This window comes from Curcuma longa, chromosome 14 (genome assembly GCF_044706935.1).
Source record: "Curcuma longa cultivar G26 ecotype Majalengka, Jawa Barat chromosome 14, ITB_CL_G26_1.1, whole genome shotgun sequence".
Taxonomy (NCBI): Eukaryota; Viridiplantae; Streptophyta; class Magnoliopsida; order Zingiberales; family Zingiberaceae; genus Curcuma; species Curcuma longa.
Genome location: NC_133874.1, coordinates 3857337 through 3882613, shown reverse-complemented (window position 1 = coordinate 3882613; position 25277 = coordinate 3857337). Strand labels below are relative to the sequence as shown.

Genomic DNA, 25277 nt, shown 5'->3' with positions numbered 1-25277 from the left:
CAAGAAGATCAGTTCATATCCACCATAGTTCTATTTTAGTTCTGGTTAAGAAATTTTGAAGTTCCAAAAATTGATTAAACTCAATTGTTAAAAAGTTCAATAACATGTTAAAATTACTCTAGAAAATTGACTCCGGACGAGACAATGATTATCTTGCGGGCTGTATTGATTTCATTAGTTCGACTATAAGTATCTGAATTTCTTTGTCCCACATTCTCCCTCTGTTTCTCTCCTATTTCTGCTTGTACTATATAACTGGCCACTTACATCAAAACCCATTTAATTTTATCATAAATGAGCTTTGGATTAAACAGCTTCAAAAAACATCATCCCTCACCAATGTGAGGTGAGAGTGAGCTACAACAAGACCTTCCTCCCATTGCTAGTTATGGTAGCAAAGCTTTTGTTGCAATATGTCATTGCCAATGTCTTATTTTTACACTATAGCTATAAGAACACTTACTGCAAGATGCACTCATTGACAAAAGGATAGGATAGAGACAACTATCCAAGGGCATCCAAAAAAATGATGCATTAGCTTAAACAAGGCTTCTTAAAGTTCAAAGTGGTATAGATCAGTTTAAAAAAATGATCAAAAGAAATTTCAGAACAACAAAAAGATAAAGACAAAGAAAGGGAAACAAAGGCTATTGATCTACACAAGTACCATCAAAAGACTGCAACTTTGAGCTTTGCTTCTCCAATTTACTTCATCACAAGTGTTGAAAGTCACAAAATGTAGGTAGGCCTGCTGCTCCTTGGCTCATTTGCTCAAATATTTAGAATATTTTCCAAGATTCAGAGATAAAGAAAGCCAAGCTCCAACTTTGTTCTAAGGCACCATATTGGGATGACTGCTCTCCTGCTATTAGCACTCTCTTCACTTGTTACAGTTTATTTTTTGATCAAGAAGCTGTTCCTTAAGCTTTAATCCCAGTTATGCAATACAATTGAGGCAGAGAAGAACCGAGCAAAAATGCCACCTCTGTTTTTCTGCAAAGAAAAGAAAACAAACAAAAAAGAACAACAATTAAAACAAAATAAACAGAGAAAAGTACAGCTGAAGATGTTAGAATTATGGCTTTCTTTGGCATTTGATGAAGGATCTTTGGGGGTATCTTATAGAGGTCTTCATCAACAGCCCTTTCGTTCCTCTCACTCTTTCTCCTTTACATACTCCAGCTTCTTCCCTTCCTGCTTTTCCTTCAGTGCAGCAAACAAAATGTGTGAAAACAATTAACAAGAATTGCTGTAAAGATAGGTTTTGTTCATGTTCTTCAGGTACATATTTATGATAATTTTTGATATAAGATATAAAATACAATTTTAGTTTAGTTTGAAATGAAAAGAAGGTATGTATTTATGATACATATGTTGAAAAATTAATTCCTCTTTGATTTTATGAGTGTATTTAATCATAATGTTTCAATGTTTGACAAACTCTTTGTTTTTATTTGATGATTTTTTGTGTGGAGAGAGAGAGAGAGAGAGAGAATGAATGAGTGGTATAGAAAACGAAGAGAAAGAGAGAAGATAAGAGTGAGTTTCTGAGTATCATAAACAAGCACATCTTTACATTACATGTCAAATATTAACTTATTTTTTTAAAATTATTTTAAATGTAGGTTGAGTTTTAGATTTTCTATAATATTTGCAGAAACTACCATTTCAGCCCATTTATTTTTTTTAATATTTTTACACACCATATTATACACTAATAAAATAGGGGTACAAATTAAAAGGACATCCATGACTAAAACGTCATATGAATGCCATTTTTTCAAAAAAAATATCACATGAGCACCCTATTTAAAGTGAACGGTCCAAAATACCCTTTAAAGTAGGGTTGGTTTAAAAATTCAGTGTTTTTGAATCGGATTTAATATTTAGGGTTGAATTACAATCAGTTACTATACTTTATAAAAGCTAACAATCAATTGGTACATGCTATAATAGCAATCTGTTAATTTTTATACAGTTGATTGTGATTAGATAATGTTTATTTAAAATGTAATCGGTGTCCTAGAGTCCTATTTGTTTATTTTACTCATTGAAATGTTATTTTAACTATGTTATTACTCTCTCATAAGCAAAATCAATATAAGATAATGAAATTATTATCAACCAATTGCTACACATTATAGCAGTTATTTGCTAGCTTATATCAGTCGATCGTGATCAGATAATGTTCATTTGAAATATAGTGGGTGTTATGGAGTTTTCTTCATTTGTTTTGCTCATTGAAATATTTTTTAACTAGATTATCACTCTCCAATAAACAAAATCAACATAAGATAATGAGACTATCGTAGAAGCTAAAAACCAATTACTATTCATTGTAGTAGCTATCTGCTAGTTTTTGTATAGTCAATCGTGATCATATAATATTTATTTGAAATGTAGTGGATGTTACCGAGTCCTCTTTATTTGTTTTGTTCATTGAAATATTATTTTAACTAAGTTATCAATCTCCAATAAGCAAAATCAACATAAGATAATAACATTGCTATAGAAGCTAGCAACTAATTGCTACATATTGTAGCAGCTCTTGCTAATTTTTAAACAATCGATCATGATTGAATAATGTTCATCATGATTGAATAATGTTCATCTGAAATGTAGCAGGTGTTATGGAGTCTCTTTCATTTATTTTGTTCATCGAATTTATTTTAACTAAGCTATCACTTTCTAATAAGCAAAATCAATATAAGATAATAATATTGTTGTAGAAATTGGCATCTAGCACTACACATTGTATCAGTTATCTGTTAACTTTTACACAGTCGATCATGATCAAATATTTTTCATTTAAAATGTAATGGGTGTTATGGAGTCCCCTTTGTTTATTTTACTCATTGAAATATTATTTTAACCATGTTATTACTCTCCAATAAACAAATAAACATAAGACACTGTTGTAGAAGTTAACAACTAGCTGCTATACTTGTAACAACTACCTGCTAGTTTCTACACAATCGATCGTGATCAAATAATATTCATTTGAAATGTAGTAGGTGTTATGTAATCCTCTTCATTTATTTTACTCATTTAAATGTTGTTTAACTTGGTTATCATTTTACAATAAAAAAATCAACATAAGATGATGACACTGTTATATAAGTTAGCAACTATTACTATATGTTGTAATAGCTTTCTGCTAGTTTTTACAAGGTCAATCATGATCAAATAATGGTCGTTTGACATGTAATAAGTGTCATGGAATCTTTTTTGTTTAACCATTTAAGAACATACTAACAATAAAACAAAATATAAAAAACTAAATTTATCGGAGTTTATAATAAGAAAATCTATCTTTGAAATAAGAAAATATGAAAAAAATTTATCATGCAAATAAGATCATAAAAAACTTGCGAATGAAAAAAGGAAAAAAAATCCTACATTACAATGAAAAATTAAACTTAAATTAAAAAGAAGAGAAGAAATTTTTAAATTGAAACTTTAAAGCTCAAATCTTGAATATCAAATCCGATTCATAAATATAAAAAATTTAAATTAGTCTTATATTAAGGATATTTTGGACACTTCATTTTAAATGAGACACTTCTTGAAAATTGGACGTCTATTTGATGTTTTGACAAATGATGACATCCCCTCGATTTTCCAAATGTGCTCCATCTTGCACCGTCCATTTCGTCACTCTTATCGAGCGGTCGCTATAAATATCGGATCCCGAAGCTTCTGCATCCGCTTCATTAGGGTTTTTCTTTCCGCCGTCGGTGTACTTTCCCACGCATCTCTGCAATCCTTCCTCGCGCCGATGGCGATCCAGCAACAGGAGGTTAAGCTCTTTAATCGCTGGTCGTTCGAGGATGTCGAGGTTAGAACTCTCACCCGGTGGTGTTTCCGCCGCCTGTTGCTCTTAGCACCTGCCTTGCCCGTGTGAATCTAATGATGTTATTTAGCGCGCATTATCTGCTTTAAGGTTGATTTTCGGTATTTTTAGGTCTCATCTACCATTTTTTAAGTATAATCTTTGCATGATGCGTTTGTAATACTTGGAATTTTAGATACCTAGTACATGTTTTGAGAGAACTAGGATTTTTCAGTACGCACAAATGAAAAATACGGCCTTTATTATCTATCAGTTCACAGATTTTCGTGGAGTACTTATTGATTTACTGGCAATAGCATGTACAAGCGCTGAATACCCAGCTTTTCCTACGCTTTGTTTTACCAGCAACCGATTGTACAAACAGAGATAAGATTCTAGTGGCCGGCCAAACATGGCTCCATGATCGAGCATACAGTGTACTTTGATTGATCATCCTATTGTATCTGAATTGCAATATCTCCATAAAGAGCAAATACTGGATAAATTTTGTTTGTTTAAATTTATTTGCATACTTTTTAGTTGAATTATAGTATGCAACACATCTTTCAAGCATAGAGATTAATGCTCTTATTTACTGCAAGATGAGATTAATCTTCTGTGAACTCTAGGTCAGTGACATCTCGCTTGCTGATTACATTGCCGTGACTCCTCCAAAACATGCTACATACCTTCCTCATACTGCTGGAAGATATTCTGCTAAGAGGTTCCGCAAGTCTCAGTGCCCAATTATCGAAAGACTTACCAATTCTTTGATGATGCATGGCCGGAACAATGGAAAGAAGCTTATGGCTGTCTGCATAATTAAACATGCTATGGAAATTATTCATTTGCTTACTGATGCAAATCCAATCCAAATTATCGTTGATGCGATCATTAACAGGTAATTGAATTTTAAACTTGAATCTCATTGCAAGGTCGGGTAATGAGGCATACTACATTTCATTTCTCAACCTTGTTTCAGAAAAAACTTTTAAGACTAACCCAAGGCAACTAGCTAATAAATAAGATGGAAACATAGTGTACTAGTTATGCATAGTTTGCTTTGATTTCAGGATTGCATGTTAATCTCACTTGAGCCTGCTTGAAACTTGTATATTATTTTTATTAGCATAAATGTTATATTATTATTGGGAGGGTTAAGGTAAGACACTCAGATGCTTGTAACATGTTGAACATAGAGATGTTTCTTTTCTCTTATCTGCATGCCAGTGGTCCAAGAGAAGATGCTACTCGAATTGGGTCTGCTGGTGTCGTCCGGCGTCAGGCAGTTGATATCTCCCCACTGAGGCGGGTTAACCAGGCAATTTACCTCCTCACTACTGGTGCGCGGGAAAGTGCTTTCAGAAACATCAAGACAATTGCTGAGTGCTTGGCTGATGAGTTAATTAATGCAGCAAAGGGTTCCTCCAACAGGTTAGTTCTTCAGGAACTTTTCTGATACTCGGGATTTCCTTCTTCCATATTAACCTCATGTTATGTGTGCATTTAACAGCTATGCGATCAAGAAGAAGGATGAAATTGAGCGTGTTGCCAAAGCGAATCGTTGAGCATGTTGGCTTTCAAATCTACACGCCTTCCCGTTGCACTGTAGGCTTTTCATCGGTTATGAAAATTTTCTTGTAATCTCAGGTATCTTTTAAGCTAAATGAGTATTTAAACTCACATGTGCTTTTAGCTAAACTGAATTCTTGATGCTAGACTAAATTTCTGATTCAAAGAGCTATTCAGTCTTGCACATTGTTACCAAAGGTTGGAGTTTTTCCTTGCCGTTGTGGTTGTTTGTTGGGTTAGCCTGTAAAAGTTAATTATTGGCCTGAATATATTTTTATTACAAGTCCTTTTTATAGAGATGGTAAAAAGTACTCTAATGTGTTGATCACTAGTGCATCTAATGTCCCAACCCAATGGTGCCTAGCTCTGCTGGAGAGATGGTCCTACTATGGGAAGTGCATCTTCAATTCAGATAGATAACCCCTAGTTGCAAAACTGAAAAACAACTGCAAGTTACATTTATTATTATCAATAAATAAATTGGAGAAGAGACATTTCTCTGGTGATTGCACTATACGCAGCTTCAACAATGAAAGTTTTGGATGGAGCTGAAGAACCAGGAAGCATCCCATAACTCTTGGTTATAACCTCTATAAGCACAAAACCATTCAACTGGACTTAGCCCTTGACCTTGTCTTGGAAGTCTTCAGAGCAAGGATAGTTGAATTTGATAAAAGCAAGGAACTTCTCGAGGCACTAAAAGCCTGACTCGTTGTCATGTTTTTTAGTGCCTTTTGTTTCAGTCAAGTGTTCTATGGTTTGGCCTACTTTAACTCATAAAAGCCATTCTTGCAGTTCCTTAACTTGTGTTTGTTAGATTGGTGTTTGCATCTTGGCATATTTGCTGCTCATTGTACAAGAAGTGCTTTCTTCTAGATCATAAGAACTAAGGACGTACACGACTTAAAGTTTCATGAGGACCAAAGATTGTTACTCCATGCAGTTTGATAGGTCATCGGTAGGTCTGGTAAAGGCTGAGACTGTCACTTGATCTTCCCTTTGTGACATAAATAGTTCACCTGTGGGTGTGGTAGAGACTTAAGTTTCTCGATTTTCCCTTTACAGCTTGATAGCTCAACTTTAGGTTCATTTGAGACTTAAGATTACTGCATCCGTGCTAGTTTGGATAGAGATGGTGCTTGCCTACATTTGCTTTGATTCAATCTTCTTAGCAATATACTGGTGAAATTCAAAATGCTTCATTGTGTTCTTGCCCATGAAAGACTCGATATAATGGCTTTAGTGTGACGAAACCGTTGTTTGATTACTTGGATGGAATGGAAGATATTAGGGAGATAAGGCAAAGTGACAGAAGATGTATATAAATGGTGGAGTTTCACATGTAATTCTGTGTGTTTCACTCCTTTAACTTCTCTCTCATTTCTTATATTATTTGGAAGACTATAATTATCAGGAAAAGAAGTGAAAAGAGAATGGAAAGAGGAGGAAAGTAAGAGAAAAAAAAGGAGAGTATCCTTTGCCATTGCCAACACCTAATACAACAATAATCTCCAAAGCGGCAGGGTTTTATGGTGGTGTCTATAAGGTCACTGGTGGTTCTGTTGGTGCGGATTCAAGCTGTGATGCTTGAAGTGGATCTAAATCCTTCATTAACTGTTTCTTTATGTTGCCTGCATCATGGACACAAGTTTTTACTTGTCTAAGACATCTTACATAATGTTAAAGCATATAGTTTGATTGCAAAGTAAGCTCCTTTTCTCGTGTTCGTATCAGTATAGCTGTCACCTAGGTTGTCACGTTTCTTCAGGTTACAGTAGTATTTTTTTTTCATTGTTGTGCAAAGTCTATTGCTTTGCATGGAATGCTAAACTGGTGGCTTTAGAGGCTTGGTCTATGTTTTTGAACTGCTTGAAGCATTCAAACTAGGACCTACCTCACTGGTCTTTACCATTTGCATCTTTTTTTTTCCTTTTCCACTGTAAAATCTCTGCAGTTGATATAGTGCTACTTGTTCTGAGGATCCTAAGTATATTACACATTAATGTTAGAATTTTAGAGGAAGAAAATACTTACATTATAATTATAACTTTTGTCCTTCCATTTGATCTGCGATTGCAAAGTCATAAACAGGGATAGCAATCTCCATCTCTACGATGGTATTTCCAGCAATATAATTTTTAGAGGCCTTGATTAAAGCACTAGCTTCTAAAGTCCGATCTCATAGGCCGGCAGCCATAATTCAACAGCTCGACATTCCGGCGGCAGCCACTCAGAACTCAAAGACAGTTCCCTTCAAATTGAACATAATTCAAGAATGTCTCATAAATATTATTTACGAATATTAACAAATTAAATATATGTATATTTAAATTTATTTATTTAATTTAATAAATTATTTAAATTTGTTCCTAATTGATCTATGTGTATTAACTGAATTGAGTTGTGCACCTCAGCTTGACTTGAACGACAAGTGATACTCTTGACAGTGTTTGTACTCCAGGTTAGTATGTCATAATGTTTATGTGGTCGCACTTCATGTGAACGTATCAAGACCTAGAGACCTCGAATTAAAGTGCCAACTTCTGAAGTCTGATTTCTCAATTCGACAACGTAACACACGACAGCTTGACACTTTGCACTCTGATGTGGTAAGTCTCGCCCCGGTCCGATGTGGTGAAGGAGTCAATGGGGAGTCCAACTTGGCTGGTTTGAGGGGTCTCTGGTCAACCTTGCCTCGCCTTGAAGGGCAGACCCATATGTCCTCCTTATGGTCTATTGGGCCTGTCCGCTGGGACTTACTCAAATCAGGCAAAGTCTTACTGACCAGCATAGCCCATCTTATCTGATTCAGTCCAATCGCTCGACCTTTCCAAACTACCCGGACTAGCCGGTCAAGGTCTCACAAACATTCCCTCTGATCGGCTAGGCCTCGACCTAGCTCTTCCCGGGAATTGTACCTTACAAATACGCATCGAACTCCTCAGCTGGTCGGCTCACATAATACAACTCGGATTGCCCGATTAACTCTTTGCATGTGTCTCGTTTACTCGGCTAATCCACTGCCTGACATATCCTGAGTACTCTACCTTTTGTATATACGCTAACTCCTCAGTTCATGCAGCTTTTAGCAAACTGCCCAGTCTGTCCGGCATACCTGTACTAGAGCTCTATGTACCCGGGTAAACCCAGATACATCTGGTCCCGAGTACTCTGCCTCATTCCTATATCAGCGCTCATCAGCGTCCCATTCTCCCGGGTCATCTCGGCTACCACCTGTCCCGGACAATCTCGTCCCACTCCGGCATCCTTCTGGCTCAAGCTCAAGTCTTCCAGTCAACAAACAGGCGAACCACAGACCGCCAACCATGCGCTGCGCTCCCCCCATGATTCACCTCGATGATGCTGCCCAATTTCCATCCATGGTTAAACTACAAAAGGAACATGGGATTGCATGGCGGCTACGGGGTATATTGCCTCGGTTCTCTAGGCGCCTCCCTATTGGCGCAGACAACGGCGAAGTACATATCCTGTCCCCCTAGCTATGGCCATAGTCTGCCACGTGGGCTAGAGGAATGTTCTATTCACAAGTATATCAACTCCTCCAAAGATATGATTCAGGACGGGACTTTTGAATACAGTTACTACTACTCTTCTTCTTCTTATCATCATCTCCACCGTAAACTGACTTGAGCGTCGGAGTGGCCTGCCGGGACTCCCGGCACCCTCTAACCCCTTCGCTCATGTTAATCCTTCCAGGTTTCCATCCTCCGGGGGTCTCACACACGATTGAGGTGGCATTCCCTTGACTGGTGGATTGACCGTAGACTGTATTTGGCCGGAACACACTCCATACTTGATAACTCGATACTTGATAGCTAGACAACTTTGTAACTTGACACTTAGAAGTTCGGTACTCAATAATTCTACAACTTTACAGTTCGACGCTCAGTAGCTTGACATTCGACAACTCAACAAACGACGCTTGACAACTTAGCACTCAACATTTGGCATTCTACAACTTTACAGTTCGACACTCAGTAGCTTCAGCATTCGACAACTCAAGAATAGACACTTGGCAGCTTGACAACTTAGCACTCAACATTTGGCAGCTCAGCAATTTGGCAGTCGATCGAGCAGCTTGACGGTTCACCAAGTAAACACCATTAGCCACTCAGTTTAGTTCAAGTCTTCCCTCTGATCTCAATTCAACTCTTCTTCCCTCAATGTTTTATTTATTGGGAGGTGTGGATGAAAGAAGGAAATGACTCCAGGATGGAAAAAATTCCTCTGGGAAAAGAAAAAAAATGGGAAAAAAGAACACAAGGAAAAGAGAGGAGAAAGAAGAAGAAAAAGAGAAAAGAAGTCCAACTTCAAACTCCTATGAGTTTGCAGCAGCTCATGGCTGTGAGCAAGGTTGCTTGTGGTCGCGAGTGACCGTGAATGAACTCAGAGGTCGCTTGCGGTCGTCGATGAGACTGGAGCAAGCCGGTGACAACGATAAAGGAAAGAAAAGTTCATTTCACCCGATTTTAGATTGACAAATAAATGCAAAAAAAAAAAATCATAGATGGAATTTTTTATTCATCCATCTGTTATTTTACAATGAGTAAATAGAAGATGGATCTCGATTTCTATACAATCCATCGTTTCTCTCCAAGTAAACAGGACATTAGAGCTGAGTTCAACTCTTTCCTAAAGCTCAGTTCACTTCTTTCCATCTGTAAGACCTAGCCATTACTATCCAGACAGTTATTAATCGAAAGGCGACTAACTCAACATCTCCCTACACGATCCATGATCCCCACGTGGACCCTCCACGATCAACATTAATGGCCCGTAATAGTGTATAGGTAATGAGTGTTGGCACTTTATTGGATGGATCGATGGTATGGATCCAACAGTCGAGTTCGATTATTTAATTCGACAGTGAGTCTTCGATTCAAACTTGTGGAGCTCGATATGGTGATATAGATCTTATCCCGTTTATATTCTGGACATACCCTTTCAGATATCGAGACACCCTTTCAGATATCGAGACCTACTTAATTTCGTTGTTCGTCGAGTTATCCTTTCGGATAATAACAAATCTCTTTGGATAAATTTATTCATACGGATAAGAGTATTAAGGTCAAGATGAAGACTAGAATTTCTTTCGTTAAGATAATATTATCTCACTAAGGTGCTTACGATTTGTTAGTAATCATCTTCTAAGATACAACGACCAATTACTCGAAATAGGAGCACTCCAAATTTTGAGGTTTATCGAACTTTCGAAACTTTGAAACTCTTAAAAGTGGAGAAAGAGAAGAGAATTATATTCACACACACTCGAGTTAACATTAATGTAATTGTATCCATGAATCCAACTCAGGCTTTAAGTCAAGTGTGGATCTTGAGTTCAAAGAGAAAATAGTTGAAGAAGAAAGGAAGAATTAGAGTCCGACACCACGATCCTCTTGTACCAACTTTAACTGTCATATTTATAGAGATATTCCCAAATCCTAACGGACTTGGATTTGCTGTTGTTAGTAGTGGGTGGGTCCTGTCGAAGAGAAACTCGATTTTGCTGAGATTGTTGGGAGAAAATAAGAACAGAGGGGCATAGAGGGGATGTTCTCAGTCGAGAATATTCTCATAATGAATATGCAGAGTAGGGATGTTCCCATAATTAATAAGCAGAGCAGGAATATTCTCGATCGGAGATGCTCTTATAATGAATAAGCAGAGTGGGGATGTTCTTGATCGGGGATGCTTCTATAATGAATAAGCAAAGTGGGGATGCTCTCATAATGAATAATCAAAATAGAGATATTCTCGATCGAGAATGTTTCTATAATGAATAAATAAATATGTAAGAAGATCAAGCTTGATCTACAACATGAAAGACCTACAAGGTTGAAGAGAGTAATATAAGAATATATATCAGGTTCGATACCTAAATCGCAAAGCATCCCACTACTATCAGGAGAGTGTCACTGAGATAAATTCGATCCCGAGCTGAGCCAAAGGTGTCGGAAGATAATATAATAATCGAGTCAACCTATTAGCGAGGGATAGTTCGCTACTGCTAAAGAGGAAAGAAGCTTGATTTTGTAACTCCCGAATATCCATGAAGTCGAGGAGAGAATAATAGAACACCACCTTGATTTCTTGAAGGGAGAGGGTAATAAAGAAGACTATGGGCCCAGAGAAAATGTGGAAGACCAAACTCAGATCCCTTGGCACAAAAAACCAGTAAATCCTAGGGGAGTATAATATAGAATAACTTATTGATCCCTCGACTCAAAAGACTAATAAAGTCGGAGGAGTAAACATATTTAAGTACACATTCTATTATTTCTTAAAATAATGCAAAAAATTAAATTATCATAATTGGTTATAACTCACCTTCGACAAAATACCTCACAACAAAATATAAGACATGGTGATGCAACCCTAGTTTGTGTATGAAGAGAAACCAAGAGTATAGGACGAGGAGGATTTTCCTTGCAAGGCCGGTCTTCGTAAATGCATATCATTAGGAGACAATATGGGACAAAAAAACTTAGGATTTTCATTATCAAATTTGAAGGCCATGATTTTTTAGAACATCGACACTCATGACTATTGAAAATTGATGGTCGAGCAATTTGCAGGAGCCATCGGGCAGCACAAGAATACAAAGACAATCGATTTGGTGGAAAAAGTTGCGGTGTTTCGTCAATATCAAAGTGAAATGTATAATTTGGTATATATTATAACTTTAGATGCACACTTTGATCCTTTTTATTATATCATTCAAGTCGAGTTAGCTCCATGTAACTTCTTAAACAATACACTATATATCATTTCTTCATTTTTCCCTCAATTATTCCATTTTTTTTTCCATTCATCATGCCACAAATTAAGAGGATGTTCTTTTCAGCTCAACAACTCTGCCCATTTCCTATGTAATAATCTGTTCTTTCTTAATATTATCATTTATACTGATCACTTATAATTTTCTTGTGCTAGGAATGATGGCCACTTCATTCCTTTTCTACTTTCATTCCCACTTCATTATGCCAACTCCTCTAGCTGTTCTTTTTATTGGAAAACATAAACATTTTGGGACAAACATAATTTTCTAGTAAAATGATCATGGTAAAAGTACTATGTAAATGTTGTTGCAATCATAACCATAAGCTATATTTTGATGTTTGACATTAATAAACTTTAGAGCACAAGATAAGAAATCTAACTTGTGTGTCAAGTATGCAGGAAAGTCCTTACGGGTGAGAAGACCGGACGTAAGGCAAAAGGAAAGTCCAAGAGAGTCGATGAGAGAGCTCTTGGCATGAGAAAGTCCTTACGGGGTAAGGCAAAGCGTGGAAAGTCCTTACGGGTGAGAAGACCGGACGTAAGGCAAAAGAAAAGTTCAAGAGGGTCGAGGAGAGAGCTCTTGGCATGAGAAAGTCCTTACGGGGTAAGGCAAAGCGTGGAAAGTCCTTGTGGGTAAGAAGACTAGACGTGAGACAAAAGGAAAGTCCAAGAGGATCGAGGAGCAAGCTCTTGGCACGGAAAAACCCTTACGAGGTAAGACAAATGAAGATCAAGAAGGTCGAGACTCTTAATCAAGTGAAGAAAGAACTCGGTAAGATTTCACTTCAGCCACTCAAAACTGGTGTCAGTCGACTGGTATGGTAAGACTAGTCGACTGATACTAGATTAACACGCCTGATACTCTGTCTTAGTCGATCGGATTTAATGTCAGTCGAGTCATTTTGGACGATCAGTCGACTGATCTTGAAGACTAGTCGACTGAAATTGCTTTGAGAGCAAACAGATTGTAAAATGACTCAACTGGATATTCACATCAGTCGACTAGCATTGACAAACTAGACTGGATCTATCCATCAGTCGACTACCGGTGTCTCGGAAGCAAATAGAAGGTTAAACGACTCGACTGATCGTCCACATCAGTCGACTGAAGTAAAACCAGTCGACTGATGAGAAAAGTCAGTCAATTGAAATTTGAATTCCGACAAAAAATCAGGCGTGACTTCAGCAGTTCAGTGGTCATTTTCTGGGTTTGACTAAATCAGTTGACTGGGAGGGTAAACCCAGTCGACTGATGACTTAAAACCTGAACTGGTTTAAATGGTGAGTGCACTTCGTGGCTGTTCATGCTCCAAGTGTTTGTGCTCTAGTGATCAAGAAACCAGCTGATGTTTATCCTAAAAGCTTGGAGCAATCTCTCTTGAAGAAGAAACATTCTCATTGTGTAACTTCTCTTCTCTTCTTCTTCATTTTGTTGCTTGGTTGTTTGTATACAATCTGTAGCTTACTGTAAGAAGGTTTCTCCACCTTCGGGGTTTGTCCGAAAAGGAGAGGATATAGTGGAAGAGTGAGCTGAGTGAAGATCCTTGGATTAGTCTCCTCAAGGAGGCGGATACCAAGTAAATCCTTCCTTGTTAGCATTGTTGAGTTGAGAGGGTGTGCAGAGAGTAATTTCTTCAGCGACAAAAGTTCAAGCTTGATCAAGTGAAGCTATTCAACCCCCCTTCTAGCTCACAAGGTCCTTACAGTAAAATGAGTAGTAAATATGATAGTCGAACATCATCGATGAAGCTCAATTCACACGCTTAACCGACACTTCAGAACTCGTGCTCATTGGACATGAATAGTAAGTCTAACAATGTTAACGACTCCTTGACATGTATGCGATCAAATAATCATTTAAAACTTCACTTTCGCGTCCGCATCTCCAATGTATGAACGAGATTCTTACACACTTTCTTGAAAAATTAAAGGAATTATGTTTTGGTGATAACCTAATACAAATATCAATCCTAATTAAAAAATATATATTAAGTTAAAACTAGTGTTATTGTTTGAGTCACACTAGGCTTGGTTCTTCTAATAGTTGTGAAGCACCAAACTCACACATCCCTTTCCATACACAACTACTTAACATTGTCACTCGTTCGACTAAATTGATAAATTGTGAAAAAAAATGTCCAAGAACGAGACTTGTAGTGTCTAAAGCTGATCGATTGTCATTGCTCACCAAAACTCAAGTTTGTTTGGTAGATATTTGGAGAGGATTATTAGAGAATCTAAATGATTGCTCTAAGCATGTGCTTAAGGACCCACTTTCACCCTTTCAAGATCATGGTGCCTTTCGTGATCTTGGTCTACCTCTCTTTAGCAATCTAAGCGAAATGGTGAAAGAACCATTTGAACACACACATATAGACGTAGAAGATGTAAATCAAATTTATTCAAGATAATTAATACTTGTTGATAGTCTAAAAGGGATCACTAAGCTTTGTTTTATTTTTCATTTTAGTTGTCAGTTAAGAGTCACGAAGATATCCCTTCTCTTCAGTTCGTCTCCTCCTCGTGGCCATGCATTCCACAAGCCATTGTCAAGGTCCTCCCTCCTTTTTGTTTGATCCTCTCGAATGATCAAATTGTATAAAATATTTTTTTTCATATCGAGGACCATAGTCACTCATTCTAAAATAGTGATAGAGGGGATGAATATCGTTCCTATTTTTAAAATTTATTTTTTATTCTTTTCAAATTAAAACACAGTGGAAATAGAATATTAATACATAATATAAAATGACAACTATTTTACTTGGTTCATAATCCTTCAGGACTGCTTCTCCAAAGCTCCTGATCCATTTGGTGGATCGCTTCTTGAATATGTACCATTATATCTTCTTCTTTCGAAAATCATTTCAGAGACGGAAAAATCTCTTATAATCGGAGAGGTTACAGTAACATTTTACTATATCTCTTAAATATGAAATGCACTACAATAAAATAAATATTACTGACAACTTAGAGATTCGGAGCTCGATGAAGATTGTCAGAGAGAAATGGTGTGCAGATGAGCAAAAATTGCTTGATCGAAGTGATTGCTTGATGTGAATGTGATTATCTGAACCTCTACTTCGAAGCTCTTTTTATAGTACTTTTTCGATCGATTTATAAATCTGTTCGATCAACCGATCCATAGTTTATCATCCTCGATAAATTGATCCAGATCGATTATTCAATTGACCGATCAACAAGTTCAGTAGACTAAACCTTGTCCACGCCAACTTTCTATCTAGATACATTTGTTGATTGGATCTTTTTGGTTGCTTGCTTGATTTTCGATTGCTTGAACTCTTGGCACATCAACATTGTGATCTTTATCTCCTTGCCTCGTCAGTTTGCTGAGCTTATCCCTTAACACGTCATCTGCCACGTCAGCACCTCGATCATTATCCATGCTACATCAGCCTTTTGTAGCTTATCTAGACCATGCCACCAGTCATGTCAACTTAATCTGTCAACTCAAAATGCAATTGGTCGACTGAACCCCTGTTCAGTTGACCGAACTTACCTTTCGGTTACTCACGCTTGAACTCAATTTTCCTATAAAGCAAAGTCAGTACAATAGAAAACAAAATATAACAATGCATGCCCTAATTTGACAGTTAACACTATTTGTTCTCAACCTCAAAACCTATGTTAATTTCTTAGTCAGAGTATTAATCGATTGATGAGGTGTACCCATAAACCCTAAACCCCATCATTCGATTGATGGACCATAAATTCCAAAATTAAAATTTGAGGGGGGTTTTAGTGCTATAAATAGTGCATTAGCCGACTATGAATAATATGAGTAGTGACTTACTATAGTAATTGTGTTGCAATAATAGTAAATAGTAATCGTGAATAATAATTTTGTTAACGTTATAGTCGACTAATGACACTGTAGCAGCGAATGGAAGGTTTTTGACTCGACTACACAATACGATTGATTAGGCAATAGTCAACTGATTGTAATAAATAGTCGACTGATGCTGAGGTGAATGGAGCCATTCGAAAGGTCAGAGCAATGCTGAAATCTATAGTGGAGCAAGAGGCAATTCAAAGCAATTGATAAAATCCTATAAAAGAGGGTTTTGAGGGAGTATATATCCAAAGTCAAATTTTCATTAGTCAAGTTATTCAAATTATTTTCTATTATCTTTGCATTTTGTATTCTTGTTATGTTGTTGCTAAAATAAGTTGTAAGAGACTTTTCTGCCTCTAGAAGATATCCAAAAATGAAAAGGATAGTAGTGATAGTTTGTTAGGATTAGACCTTGAATGTAACTGCTTTAAACGCAATTGTCTTGGAAGACGGTGAATTAAGTAAAATGATCTAAAAATAAATAAAATATGTTCACGTGCATGTTTGTATTATTTAAATGTCCTTTAAATAAATGATGTACCATCTTATAATTCTTACATGTCCACGCATGCACATTTAATTTTTATTTTAAATGTGATTAAAAATCATTTAAAAAATAAATAAAATATTTGGAATGAAGCATATGCTCTTCTTAATTTTTTTTTATATTTGGTATAGTTTATTAGCAGCCAAAATGAAATCAACTTTAGAATTTTACTATATAAGAATCGACCAAGAGAATCAAATTAATGTTGTTAAAATATTAAAGAATAAATTTTTTGTTTAGTGAAAATCATTTTTTTTGTTTTAAATGTATATCAATTTATTCTTTATTTAAAATATGATTAAAACTAAGTTTTCTATTTTTTTAAAAAACTAAAATTAACTATGTGGGAGTTTTTTAAAAAATATTTTTAATTTTTTTATTAAAAATTGACCGAACAACTATTTTTGTAAATAAAAATTTTGAGAATAAAACAGATGACAAAATTTATGTTATCATGGAAGAAAAATGTATAATATTTATATAAAAAAATATAATATGTGTAGTTATTTCTACTCTATTCCCATTTAAAATTTAAAATTTTCACAACCTCCTCTTCCATTTCTTCTCCTTATTTCTCTAAAAAAAGAGTGCATCAAAATTCATGAACTTCCGAAAATCTCTCGCATCCACTCAATAGTATATCATCTCCTTTTTCACGTTAGTTCTCGTATGAAACTTAGCCTTTGTTTTATCGGTATTCTTGGAGTGTCAATCCATATTCTTCTTATATGATTGGTTTTCGTAGACTTAGCTAGCAATGATGGAAGAATGAGTTGCTTCCATGATTCAATCTATCGATCTTCTTGACAATCCCGTAAGAGATTCATCAATTTAAATTTTGATGAATCATTGTTGTGGGATATCAAAGTCGAAATTTGAATGCATGGAATGATTAAATATCCAAGTATGTAGCTTGTGTTTTTATATATTGATGCAGATCTTCGCTGATTGTTACACATCCATTATATTTTCGGTGAATTGTTAGAGTTTCAAAGAAGATTTGTATGCTAAAGTTGCAAAGGTACGTTCGGCAATGATTCGAAATATCTAGTGTCTTTTTAAATAATTTAATTAGTATTTTGGATACATCAAGAAATTTCTAGTTGCCTACAAAATTATGTTTTATTTTAGCTTGTCATGGAAAACATTGTCGGCGGAAAGTTTAACCTAGGAAGGAAGATAGGAAGTGGATCTTTCGGCGAGCTTTATCTCGGTGAGTTAATATCACATTGTTTCATTATCTCATTGATCTATCAATTATACTCATGCATATGTCTTAGGTGTTGACATACAAACCGGAGAGGAAGTGGCAATGAAATTGGTATGTTTTTTTGAATCGAAACAACAAAGTAAAAGAAAAACCTTTTACAACCTTAAATTCAAACATACTATCAAAATTTCGCTTATGTTTAACTATCTAATTAAGGGTACTCAAATTTTTAGGAGCCTATCAAAACAAAGCATCCTCAACTTCAATATGAGTCAAAATTGTACATTCTCCTTCAGGGAGGAAGTAAGTTCGCTTTAAGTTATTCGAATCATATGCTATAAACATCATTTCTCATTGTTTGTATCTTTTTAACGAAGGTGGAATCCCTCAACTAAGGTGGTTTGGTGTCGAAGAAGAATTTAATGTAATGGTCATCGACCTACTTGGTCCAAGCTTGGAAGATTTGTTTAACTATTGCAATCAAAAGTTCACCTTGAAAACAGTTCTTATGTTGGCTGATCAACTAGTAAGCACATCCTCTTAATTTATAATAATTTTATCATTAACTACTAACAAAATTGAATTACTTATATTCTATTAATTCGATATAGATTAATCGAATCGAGTACCTTCACTCAAAGGGCTTTCTTCATCGTGATATTAAACCGGATAATTTTCTAATGGGTATTGGACGCAAAGCAAATCAGGTTTGTTAAATCTATCACAAAATACATTTTGTTTTTGTTTTTGCTTTATATAGGAATAGTAAACACTTGCAATGGAAATTGGTGGTAGGAAAAATGACCACAAAATGCATTTGATAAAAAAATGATAAGATATTATATAGTATATTGTAACAATGTATATATAATTATATTTAATTAAAATATAATTATTCTATTTTTAATATTAGAAGGATAAGTTAATCAAATAATTAACTTTAAAGTAATGGTATATAATGAGAGGTCATGAGAATAATTGAAGAATAACAAAAGCCATAAATTTCTATGTTAAATAAAAAAAATAAGATTAAGAAAAAACACTAAAAACTAGTGCTCAAAAATAAAATTATCTACAAAGGTATTAATATATTTCTAGAATCACCATCATAATTAGAGAAATTATGCAATACATGATATTCAATATTTCTATTCTTCTTGTCTATTGGAGAATGTCTCCCACAAGATCTCTTCATCATGGTAGCAATCAAAGAATTCCTTACTATTTCAAACTTTGTAGCAATTTTCCCCCTAATTAAAATCTCAGTGTCCTAGAAATTTCAAAGTTGTTCATCAAATAAATTATAGTCGCTTGCTCAAAACACAATTGTCATTGCCTTTTTCCTTCCATGACTCATGTATTTCTACAAAATCTTTTATAGTCAAGCAATTCTATACATATTGGAATCCAATATGGATGGTCTTTTCCATAATGATAGAAAAATTAAAGAGACTTACTCATGATTTCATAGAGAGATTGGCTGAACTTGAAAATTTACTCTCTACTCATTCAATGAGTATACGATTGAATCGTATTCGGTTGGCTCTAAATCATATTAGTACTATCAATCTACTCAAAGGAAACCTAAAGTATAACATACATATGCATAATGTCAAGATCAATGCATATATAGAATGTATAGTGATAAGTAGGATCATAACTTGAGATTATATGCGTCTTATGGTTTATAATAATAAGTGATGCATTTCTCCAAGCATTTTAACATTTATTGTTTGTTATTCATCCAGGTTTATGTTATCGATTATGGTCTCGCAAAGAAGTACCGAGACCTTCAAACTCATAAACACATACCATACAGGTGAACCTAGATTTCAACTGATTGTATTATTGTCTTGAATTGCCACAAAAATATGGTCATTTCATCATTCTAGCTATTTCTCTCTCTCTGAACTTCTTTCAGATATAATTATTCAGTTAATTTCATAGTTACTTTAGAAAGTTTTGTAAATTCTACACTTGGATCATTTACATTCTGTTCATCCACATTGTCACTCAGTTCAATCTATGTATATTTCTGCTATAAAGAAGCTTGAATTATATGTAGATGAATATATATCTATATATATACACATTTATCTGAATTATATATATAGATGCAGAATTCATGATCTGATCCATTGATTCAATATGTTTTTGTTGGGCAGGGAGCACAAAAACCTAACAGGAACAGCTCGATATGCCAGTGTCAATACTCATCTAGGAGTTGGTGTGTGCCTTTAATTTCTTTGTAATTCCATAATCTCCTACTAAATCCTTTCATGAATTTGTTTCAGAGCAAAGCAGAAGAGACGACTTGGAATCACTGGGCTATGTGCTAATGTACTTCTTAAGAGGAAGGTAATTAATTAAGCTCATCACCATTATCATTATCCTATATATTTCATCGTTGCTAATTAATTAACTAAGTCTTCTTCTTCTTCTTCGACAGCCTTCCTTGGCAGGGCTTAAAAGCCGGCACCAAGAAGCAAAAGTACGATAAGATCAGCGAAAAGAAAATGCTTACGCCAATTGAGGTTAATTCACACAATTTTGCTTCTTAATTTCGAACCATGCATCTAATTAATTAAAGAAGAACTAATTTATTCATGCTTGCTTCGTAAACTAGGTGCTGTGCAAATCCTATCCGACAGAGTTCATCTCCTACTTCCACTACTGTCGATCGCTGCGATTCGAAGACAAACCAGATTATTCTTACCTGAAAAGGCTCTTCCGCGACCTCTTCATTCGAGAAGGTTAGATAGATATATAATTCACAATCCATTTCGATCCCAACGATCGAGTTACTTTCATGAACTTTGATGATACTTTGCAGGTTACCAGTTCGATTATGTTTTCGATTGGACTGTAATAAAACACCCTCAGAGCAGCGGCAGTCCCAGATATCGAGTAAGAAATTAAGCTCTTGAACTGGATCCCTTGCATGCGCTTTGTTTCTCTCCTGACGTGCTCGTGCTTCGTTTAGCAGGCAAATAATGCAAGACCAGTACTCGGGCCTTCATTGGAAAGGACAGAGAGAACTTCAGGTTCGTCGTTCAGTGTCGATCGATATATGGAAACCAGTGCTAAGATTGTGTTACAGTTTCAGTGTGTTTAATTAGTAGTTTGCGTTACAGTGGGGCAAGAGGTTCGCGATCGATTCTCTGGTGCAGTCGAAGCGTTCGCAAGGAGGAACGTCTCGGCCTCTGGCCAGTTCAGAAACAAAACCTTAGAGGATTTGTCTTTCACCAATGAATCTGTAAGTCGCTTTGTCTATCATTTACAGTTGGCTAGCTCGATCCTCAACTTTAATTTGTTCTCCATATATGTTGCAGGTTCTTGACTCAGAAAAAAGTCACTCGTCCTCTTCTAGGAGAGCGGTGGCCTCGGGCAGCAGCAAGCCGACCTCCGCCGGCGATTTGACTGAGTTCTTGGGCCGCACCAGCCGGTTCCTCGCGAGCAGTGGAAGCTTTCAGCAGCAGCAGCCGCCCATCGTGCCGAGGCTGTTTCAGTCCGGGCCCGTGGCTGTGAGGTCTTCGTCGCTGGCTCGAACTGCAGACGATCGCGCCCCTCATAGCTTAGAGTTCCTGCCCGTCAACACTACTGAGAGGAGGAAGTGAGGCAGCGAGCGAGGGCCGAGGAGAAGCCAAAGTGGCCGGCCGGCGTTCCGAGAAGACTCTTCTGTGAAAGCGAAAGGCGAGTTCATCAGCATGCACGCGCAGATCAGATGTTTGTTTACACTCGACAGCCTCCTTAATTGTCATCCGAGTTCTAGTGCCTACCTTGATGTCCCTTGTTTTCATTTATTTATTTTATGTGAAGATGTACATTATGCTGGATTGTGTTTCTAAAATATTTAATTGTTTCATGCAAAAACATAATAAAATAATAAGGGTGTCATTTTCGTTTTCGCACAATCTAAGGTGGAGAAATTGAGAGATATTTTAATAAATAAGATGGTTGAAATAGAAAAATATATCATATATTAACTCAAGTATATTGTAGAAGATGAAAGTGGTAGAGAAGATGAAAGATGTTAAAGTAAATGTGTGGATATATGAAAATAGATAAGATAAGAAATGAGAATATTAAAGATAAAATTAGAATTATATTTATTAAGAAAAAACTCTAAGATACATGTTTAAAATGATACAGATATACATAAATAATCAATAAATACTTTATTTAGATGATATAAAATTATAATAAATATATATGATCCGGTGAAGTCTTTAAGTAGTCACGTGCTCATTACGCGATAACTCAAGACGGCTTTGTGGCCTTAAAATAAGGAGTGAGAGGTTAAGAGAAATGTAGAAAAGTAGGGTAGATGTAATAATCTTAGTTTTTACAGAACAAACTTTCAGCTTCTTTTCGGACTCAAGCTTGATCTCAAGCTTCTATCTCAGCATGACTCCGGCATCTTTTGCCGACGTTGAGATCTGATCTAGGCCTCTCGTATCAACCTCGTCGAGCATCAGTCCGACCTCAGGCTCCGATCTCAAGATCTCTTTAGACACAAGTCTGATCTTGAGCTCTGGTTTCGGCATCTTGTGCCCACCTCGGCAGGCATTAGTCCAACCTCGAGCTCCAGTCTCGGTATCTTGTGTCGACCTCGTCATGCACTAGTCCAATCTCGAGCTCCAACCTCGGCATCTCGTGCTGACCTTGTCGAACATCAGTCTGACCTCAAGCTCCAGTCTTGGCATCTCGTGTCGACCTTGTCAGGCATTAGTCCGACCTCGAGCTCTGGTCTCGGCATCTCTTTAGATACAAGTCCGACCTTGAGCTCCAACCTCGGCATCTTGTGCCGACCTCGTCGGATATCAGTTCAACCTCGAGCTCCGGTCTCAGCATCTTATGTCGACCTCATCAGGCACAAGTCCGACCTCGAGCTCTGGTCTCGGCATCTCGTGCCGACCTCATCGGGTATCAGTCCGACCTCGAGCTCTAGTCTTAGCATCTCGTGGCGAACTCATTGGGCATTAGTCTGACCTTGAGCTTTGGTCTCGACATCTCGTGTCGATCTCATCAGACACTAGCCCAACCTTGAGCTCTAGATTCGACATACCTTGGCGTCACGTGTCGAATGTTAACCTTAACATCTGTTTAATCCCAGGAGAGGTTCAACCTGCACAACCCAAGACTATCTCTTCCCGAAAAATAGGAAAATATTCTCAAAGGATAAGAATCTTTCTAAACTAGAACAAGTATCTCGGAATATTTCTTCTAAACTAGAACAAGTATCTCGGAATATTTCTTAAACAGATGTCAATATTTTGGAGATCAACTACTATAAAAAGGCAGGCCAACAGCGGCCGTGCGATTTGATCGCGCTCGACGCTCGCATTGGCGGACGCGCCGACGCGGTAAAACTAAGAAGGGAAATCTCAATATAATAAGCTGGACCGAAAGAGGAGAAGAATGAAAAAAATACTTGAGATTTGAGATTCATCGTTGACTCGCCGTCACGCCGTTGAGTTCCTCGTCGCCGTCATGTCGTGGAGAAGTTGTTGCGCACTCCGCACTCACGTGGATCACGAACCAACGAAAAAAACCTAAAAAATTTACGGGAAACAGGGTTGGGCTACAACCCAGTACAACCCTATATTGCCTCCGTCTCTGTATATATTCGATGACAGTGACCAATCTATACATACTTAATAGAATGATGTGACAGAAAAAAAGAACATATATTTTACTGAACATGTCCAAGTAGGGCTGAGTATTCAGTTAAAATCGAATCGAACCTAACCGAATTAATTAAAACTGAACCAAATCGAATTTTTTTGAACTAACCAAACTGACCGAATTTTCAAATAAAAACTGAACAAACTGAACCAATAAAATATCAATTAATTTGATTTTCAATCAAATTAACCGAATTAATCAAAATTTTTAAATATTATAAAAAATTTTCCAATTAATTAGGAATTTATGAGTTTTCTAACTTAGGAATTTATAAATTATTTTTTATTTTGATTAATTCGGTTTAACCGAATAAGAAATTTTAAAATTGAAATCGAACCTAATTAATCGAATTAATGAATTTTAAAATTGAAATTCTGAAATAACCGAATTTTTTAAATTCGATCGGTTTGATCGATTTATTCGATTTAATTGAATTTTTGCTCACCCCTATGTCCAAGCATGCTATATGAAAAGGATGTGCCACCATGATTCTAGGTAGAATGTATGCAGACAACAATCCATATAACTAACAAACTTTCTTAAACAACTCTATGGTCATGTTTGATCATAGTGTTTTGATATTTGATAAATGTTTTATGCTATGTATTTGTATATAGGATTGTTCATATTATTTGAGGAGATAGTTGGAAAGGGAATCAAGATATAGTGTAGAGCCAAATAAAGTGTCTACCTTGATAATGGATCAATCTTGAGGAGCATCAGAGTAGCTCAAAGACTTTTATGTTATTGTATTTGAAGTTTATTTCAGGTAGAATCCTTGTCATGATATGAATTAACTTCTAGGTTGAGAATCATACCTAGAGAGCTTATTTTGGGGACTAAAACTATGAGTAGATCATCTCACTAGCTATGTCAACTAGTGACCAATATAGGTGATAAACATCCAAAAATGTGATTTTTTAAACTTATTTTAAAATCATTTTTGGTGATTTGTTGGCATAAGATCAACCACAATAATATTTCAAATCACACCAAATCTTCCTCAAAGTGCCAAAGGATTTACCAACGGGCACAAAGGCTAAAGATAAGGTTCCATTCTTGCAATATAAACTCTCTTAGGTAACATCTATGCTAACTTAGTGTTAATTTCTATCTTATGGCATGAAGTGTATGTTTTCTCTTATTAATAATTGTACCATTGAAGAGAGACTTGACTTGGTTAAGATTTCATCCTTGTAATGTTTATCCTTGAACTATTGAGCTTCCAATGCCAAGAAGTGACTTAGTGATTTTTGTTTTAGGGATTATAGCACTAGAGCAACATGGCCATAGTGTGGGAATGAACTATATTGAAAAATGTTATATGAATTGTGTTACCATTGTGATCTTGATTATTTTATTTTCATTATGCATATATTTTTTTCACTTTGATATCGACGTATACATATATATTATTAATGATCAACTTGAGTTTATTGTTTGTTCACTTATCTATTCACCCTTTATAGTCGGTGCCAATTAATCTTATAGTTGATATTAGTGCGAGGCACTCAATTTTGAAGGCTTGACATCCTTGAATGATGATAACAATTGAAGAAGCTATTCCACCACCCATCCATCTTTGTATATTTGTGGGCGGCTATAAACTGACCCCATGGGTATGTGAGGGACGTCTGGAGTGAGCGTAATCACTGTTTAATTGGTACAATTGCATATGGAATTAATTTCTCTTGTTGGAGGATGTGGATGGAGACATATGTTTCATCATACTTCGAAATGTTTCTAGACTTACAAGAGGACATGAAGAGAC

At 36.1% G+C, this 25277-nt stretch overlaps 2 protein-coding genes across 2 annotated transcripts; both read left to right on the top strand.

Annotated features, from left to right (window-relative positions):
• The first annotated feature begins 3721 nt into the window (after nucleotides 1-3721).
• On the top strand, nucleotides 3722-5601 carry LOC141845075 (small ribosomal subunit protein uS7-like). Its single transcript, XM_074733112.1, has 4 exons — nucleotides 3722-3838; nucleotides 4462-4733; nucleotides 5063-5266; nucleotides 5346-5601. Exons 1-4 carry the CDS (start codon nucleotides 3779-3781, stop codon nucleotides 5398-5400), a joined length of 591 nt encoding a protein of 196 aa, XP_074589213.1. The 5' UTR covers nucleotides 3722-3778; the 3' UTR covers nucleotides 5401-5601.
• A 12144-nt stretch (nucleotides 5602-17745) lies between these two features.
• Nucleotides 17746-21435, top strand: LOC141845426 (uncharacterized). The gene is made up of 14 exons (XM_074733483.1): nucleotides 17746-17821; nucleotides 17889-17929; nucleotides 18052-18121; nucleotides 18196-18344; nucleotides 18430-18525; nucleotides 19567-19637; nucleotides 19984-20045; nucleotides 20113-20176; nucleotides 20268-20352; nucleotides 20445-20571; nucleotides 20652-20725; nucleotides 20805-20862; nucleotides 20953-21074; nucleotides 21151-21435. The coding sequence occupies exons 1-14, from the start codon at nucleotides 17746-17748 to the stop codon at nucleotides 21433-21435; spliced, it is 1380 nt and encodes a 459-aa protein (XP_074589584.1).
• Nucleotides 21436-25277: the final 3842 nt, after the last annotated feature.

What these genes read in the sequence shown, in the direction of transcription:
- LOC141845426 (XM_074733483.1), top strand. Translation starts at nt 17,746, where the DNA reads ATGGAAAACATTGTCGGCGGAAAGTTTAACCTAGGAAGGAAGATAGGA. An exon ending in CAATACTCATCTAGGAGTTG is followed by an intron (nt 20,046 to 20,112) that starts GTGTGTGCCTTT and finishes AATTTGTTTCAG; the next exon opens with AGCAAAGCAGAAGAGACGAC. An exon ending in GCGGCAGTCCCAGATATCGA is followed by an intron (nt 20,726 to 20,804) that starts GTAAGAAATTAA and finishes TTCGTTTAGCAG; the next exon opens with GCAAATAATGCAAGACCAGT.
- LOC141845075 (XM_074733112.1), top strand. Translation starts at nt 3,779, where the DNA reads ATGGCGATCCAGCAACAGGAGGTTAAGCTCTTTAATCGCTGGTCGTTC. An exon ending in GGTCGTTCGAGGATGTCGAG is followed by an intron (nt 3,839 to 4,461) that starts GTTAGAACTCTC and finishes TGTGAACTCTAG; the next exon opens with GTCAGTGACATCTCGCTTGC. An exon ending in GTTGATGCGATCATTAACAG is followed by an intron (nt 4,734 to 5,062) that starts GTAATTGAATTT and finishes TCTGCATGCCAG; the next exon opens with TGGTCCAAGAGAAGATGCTA.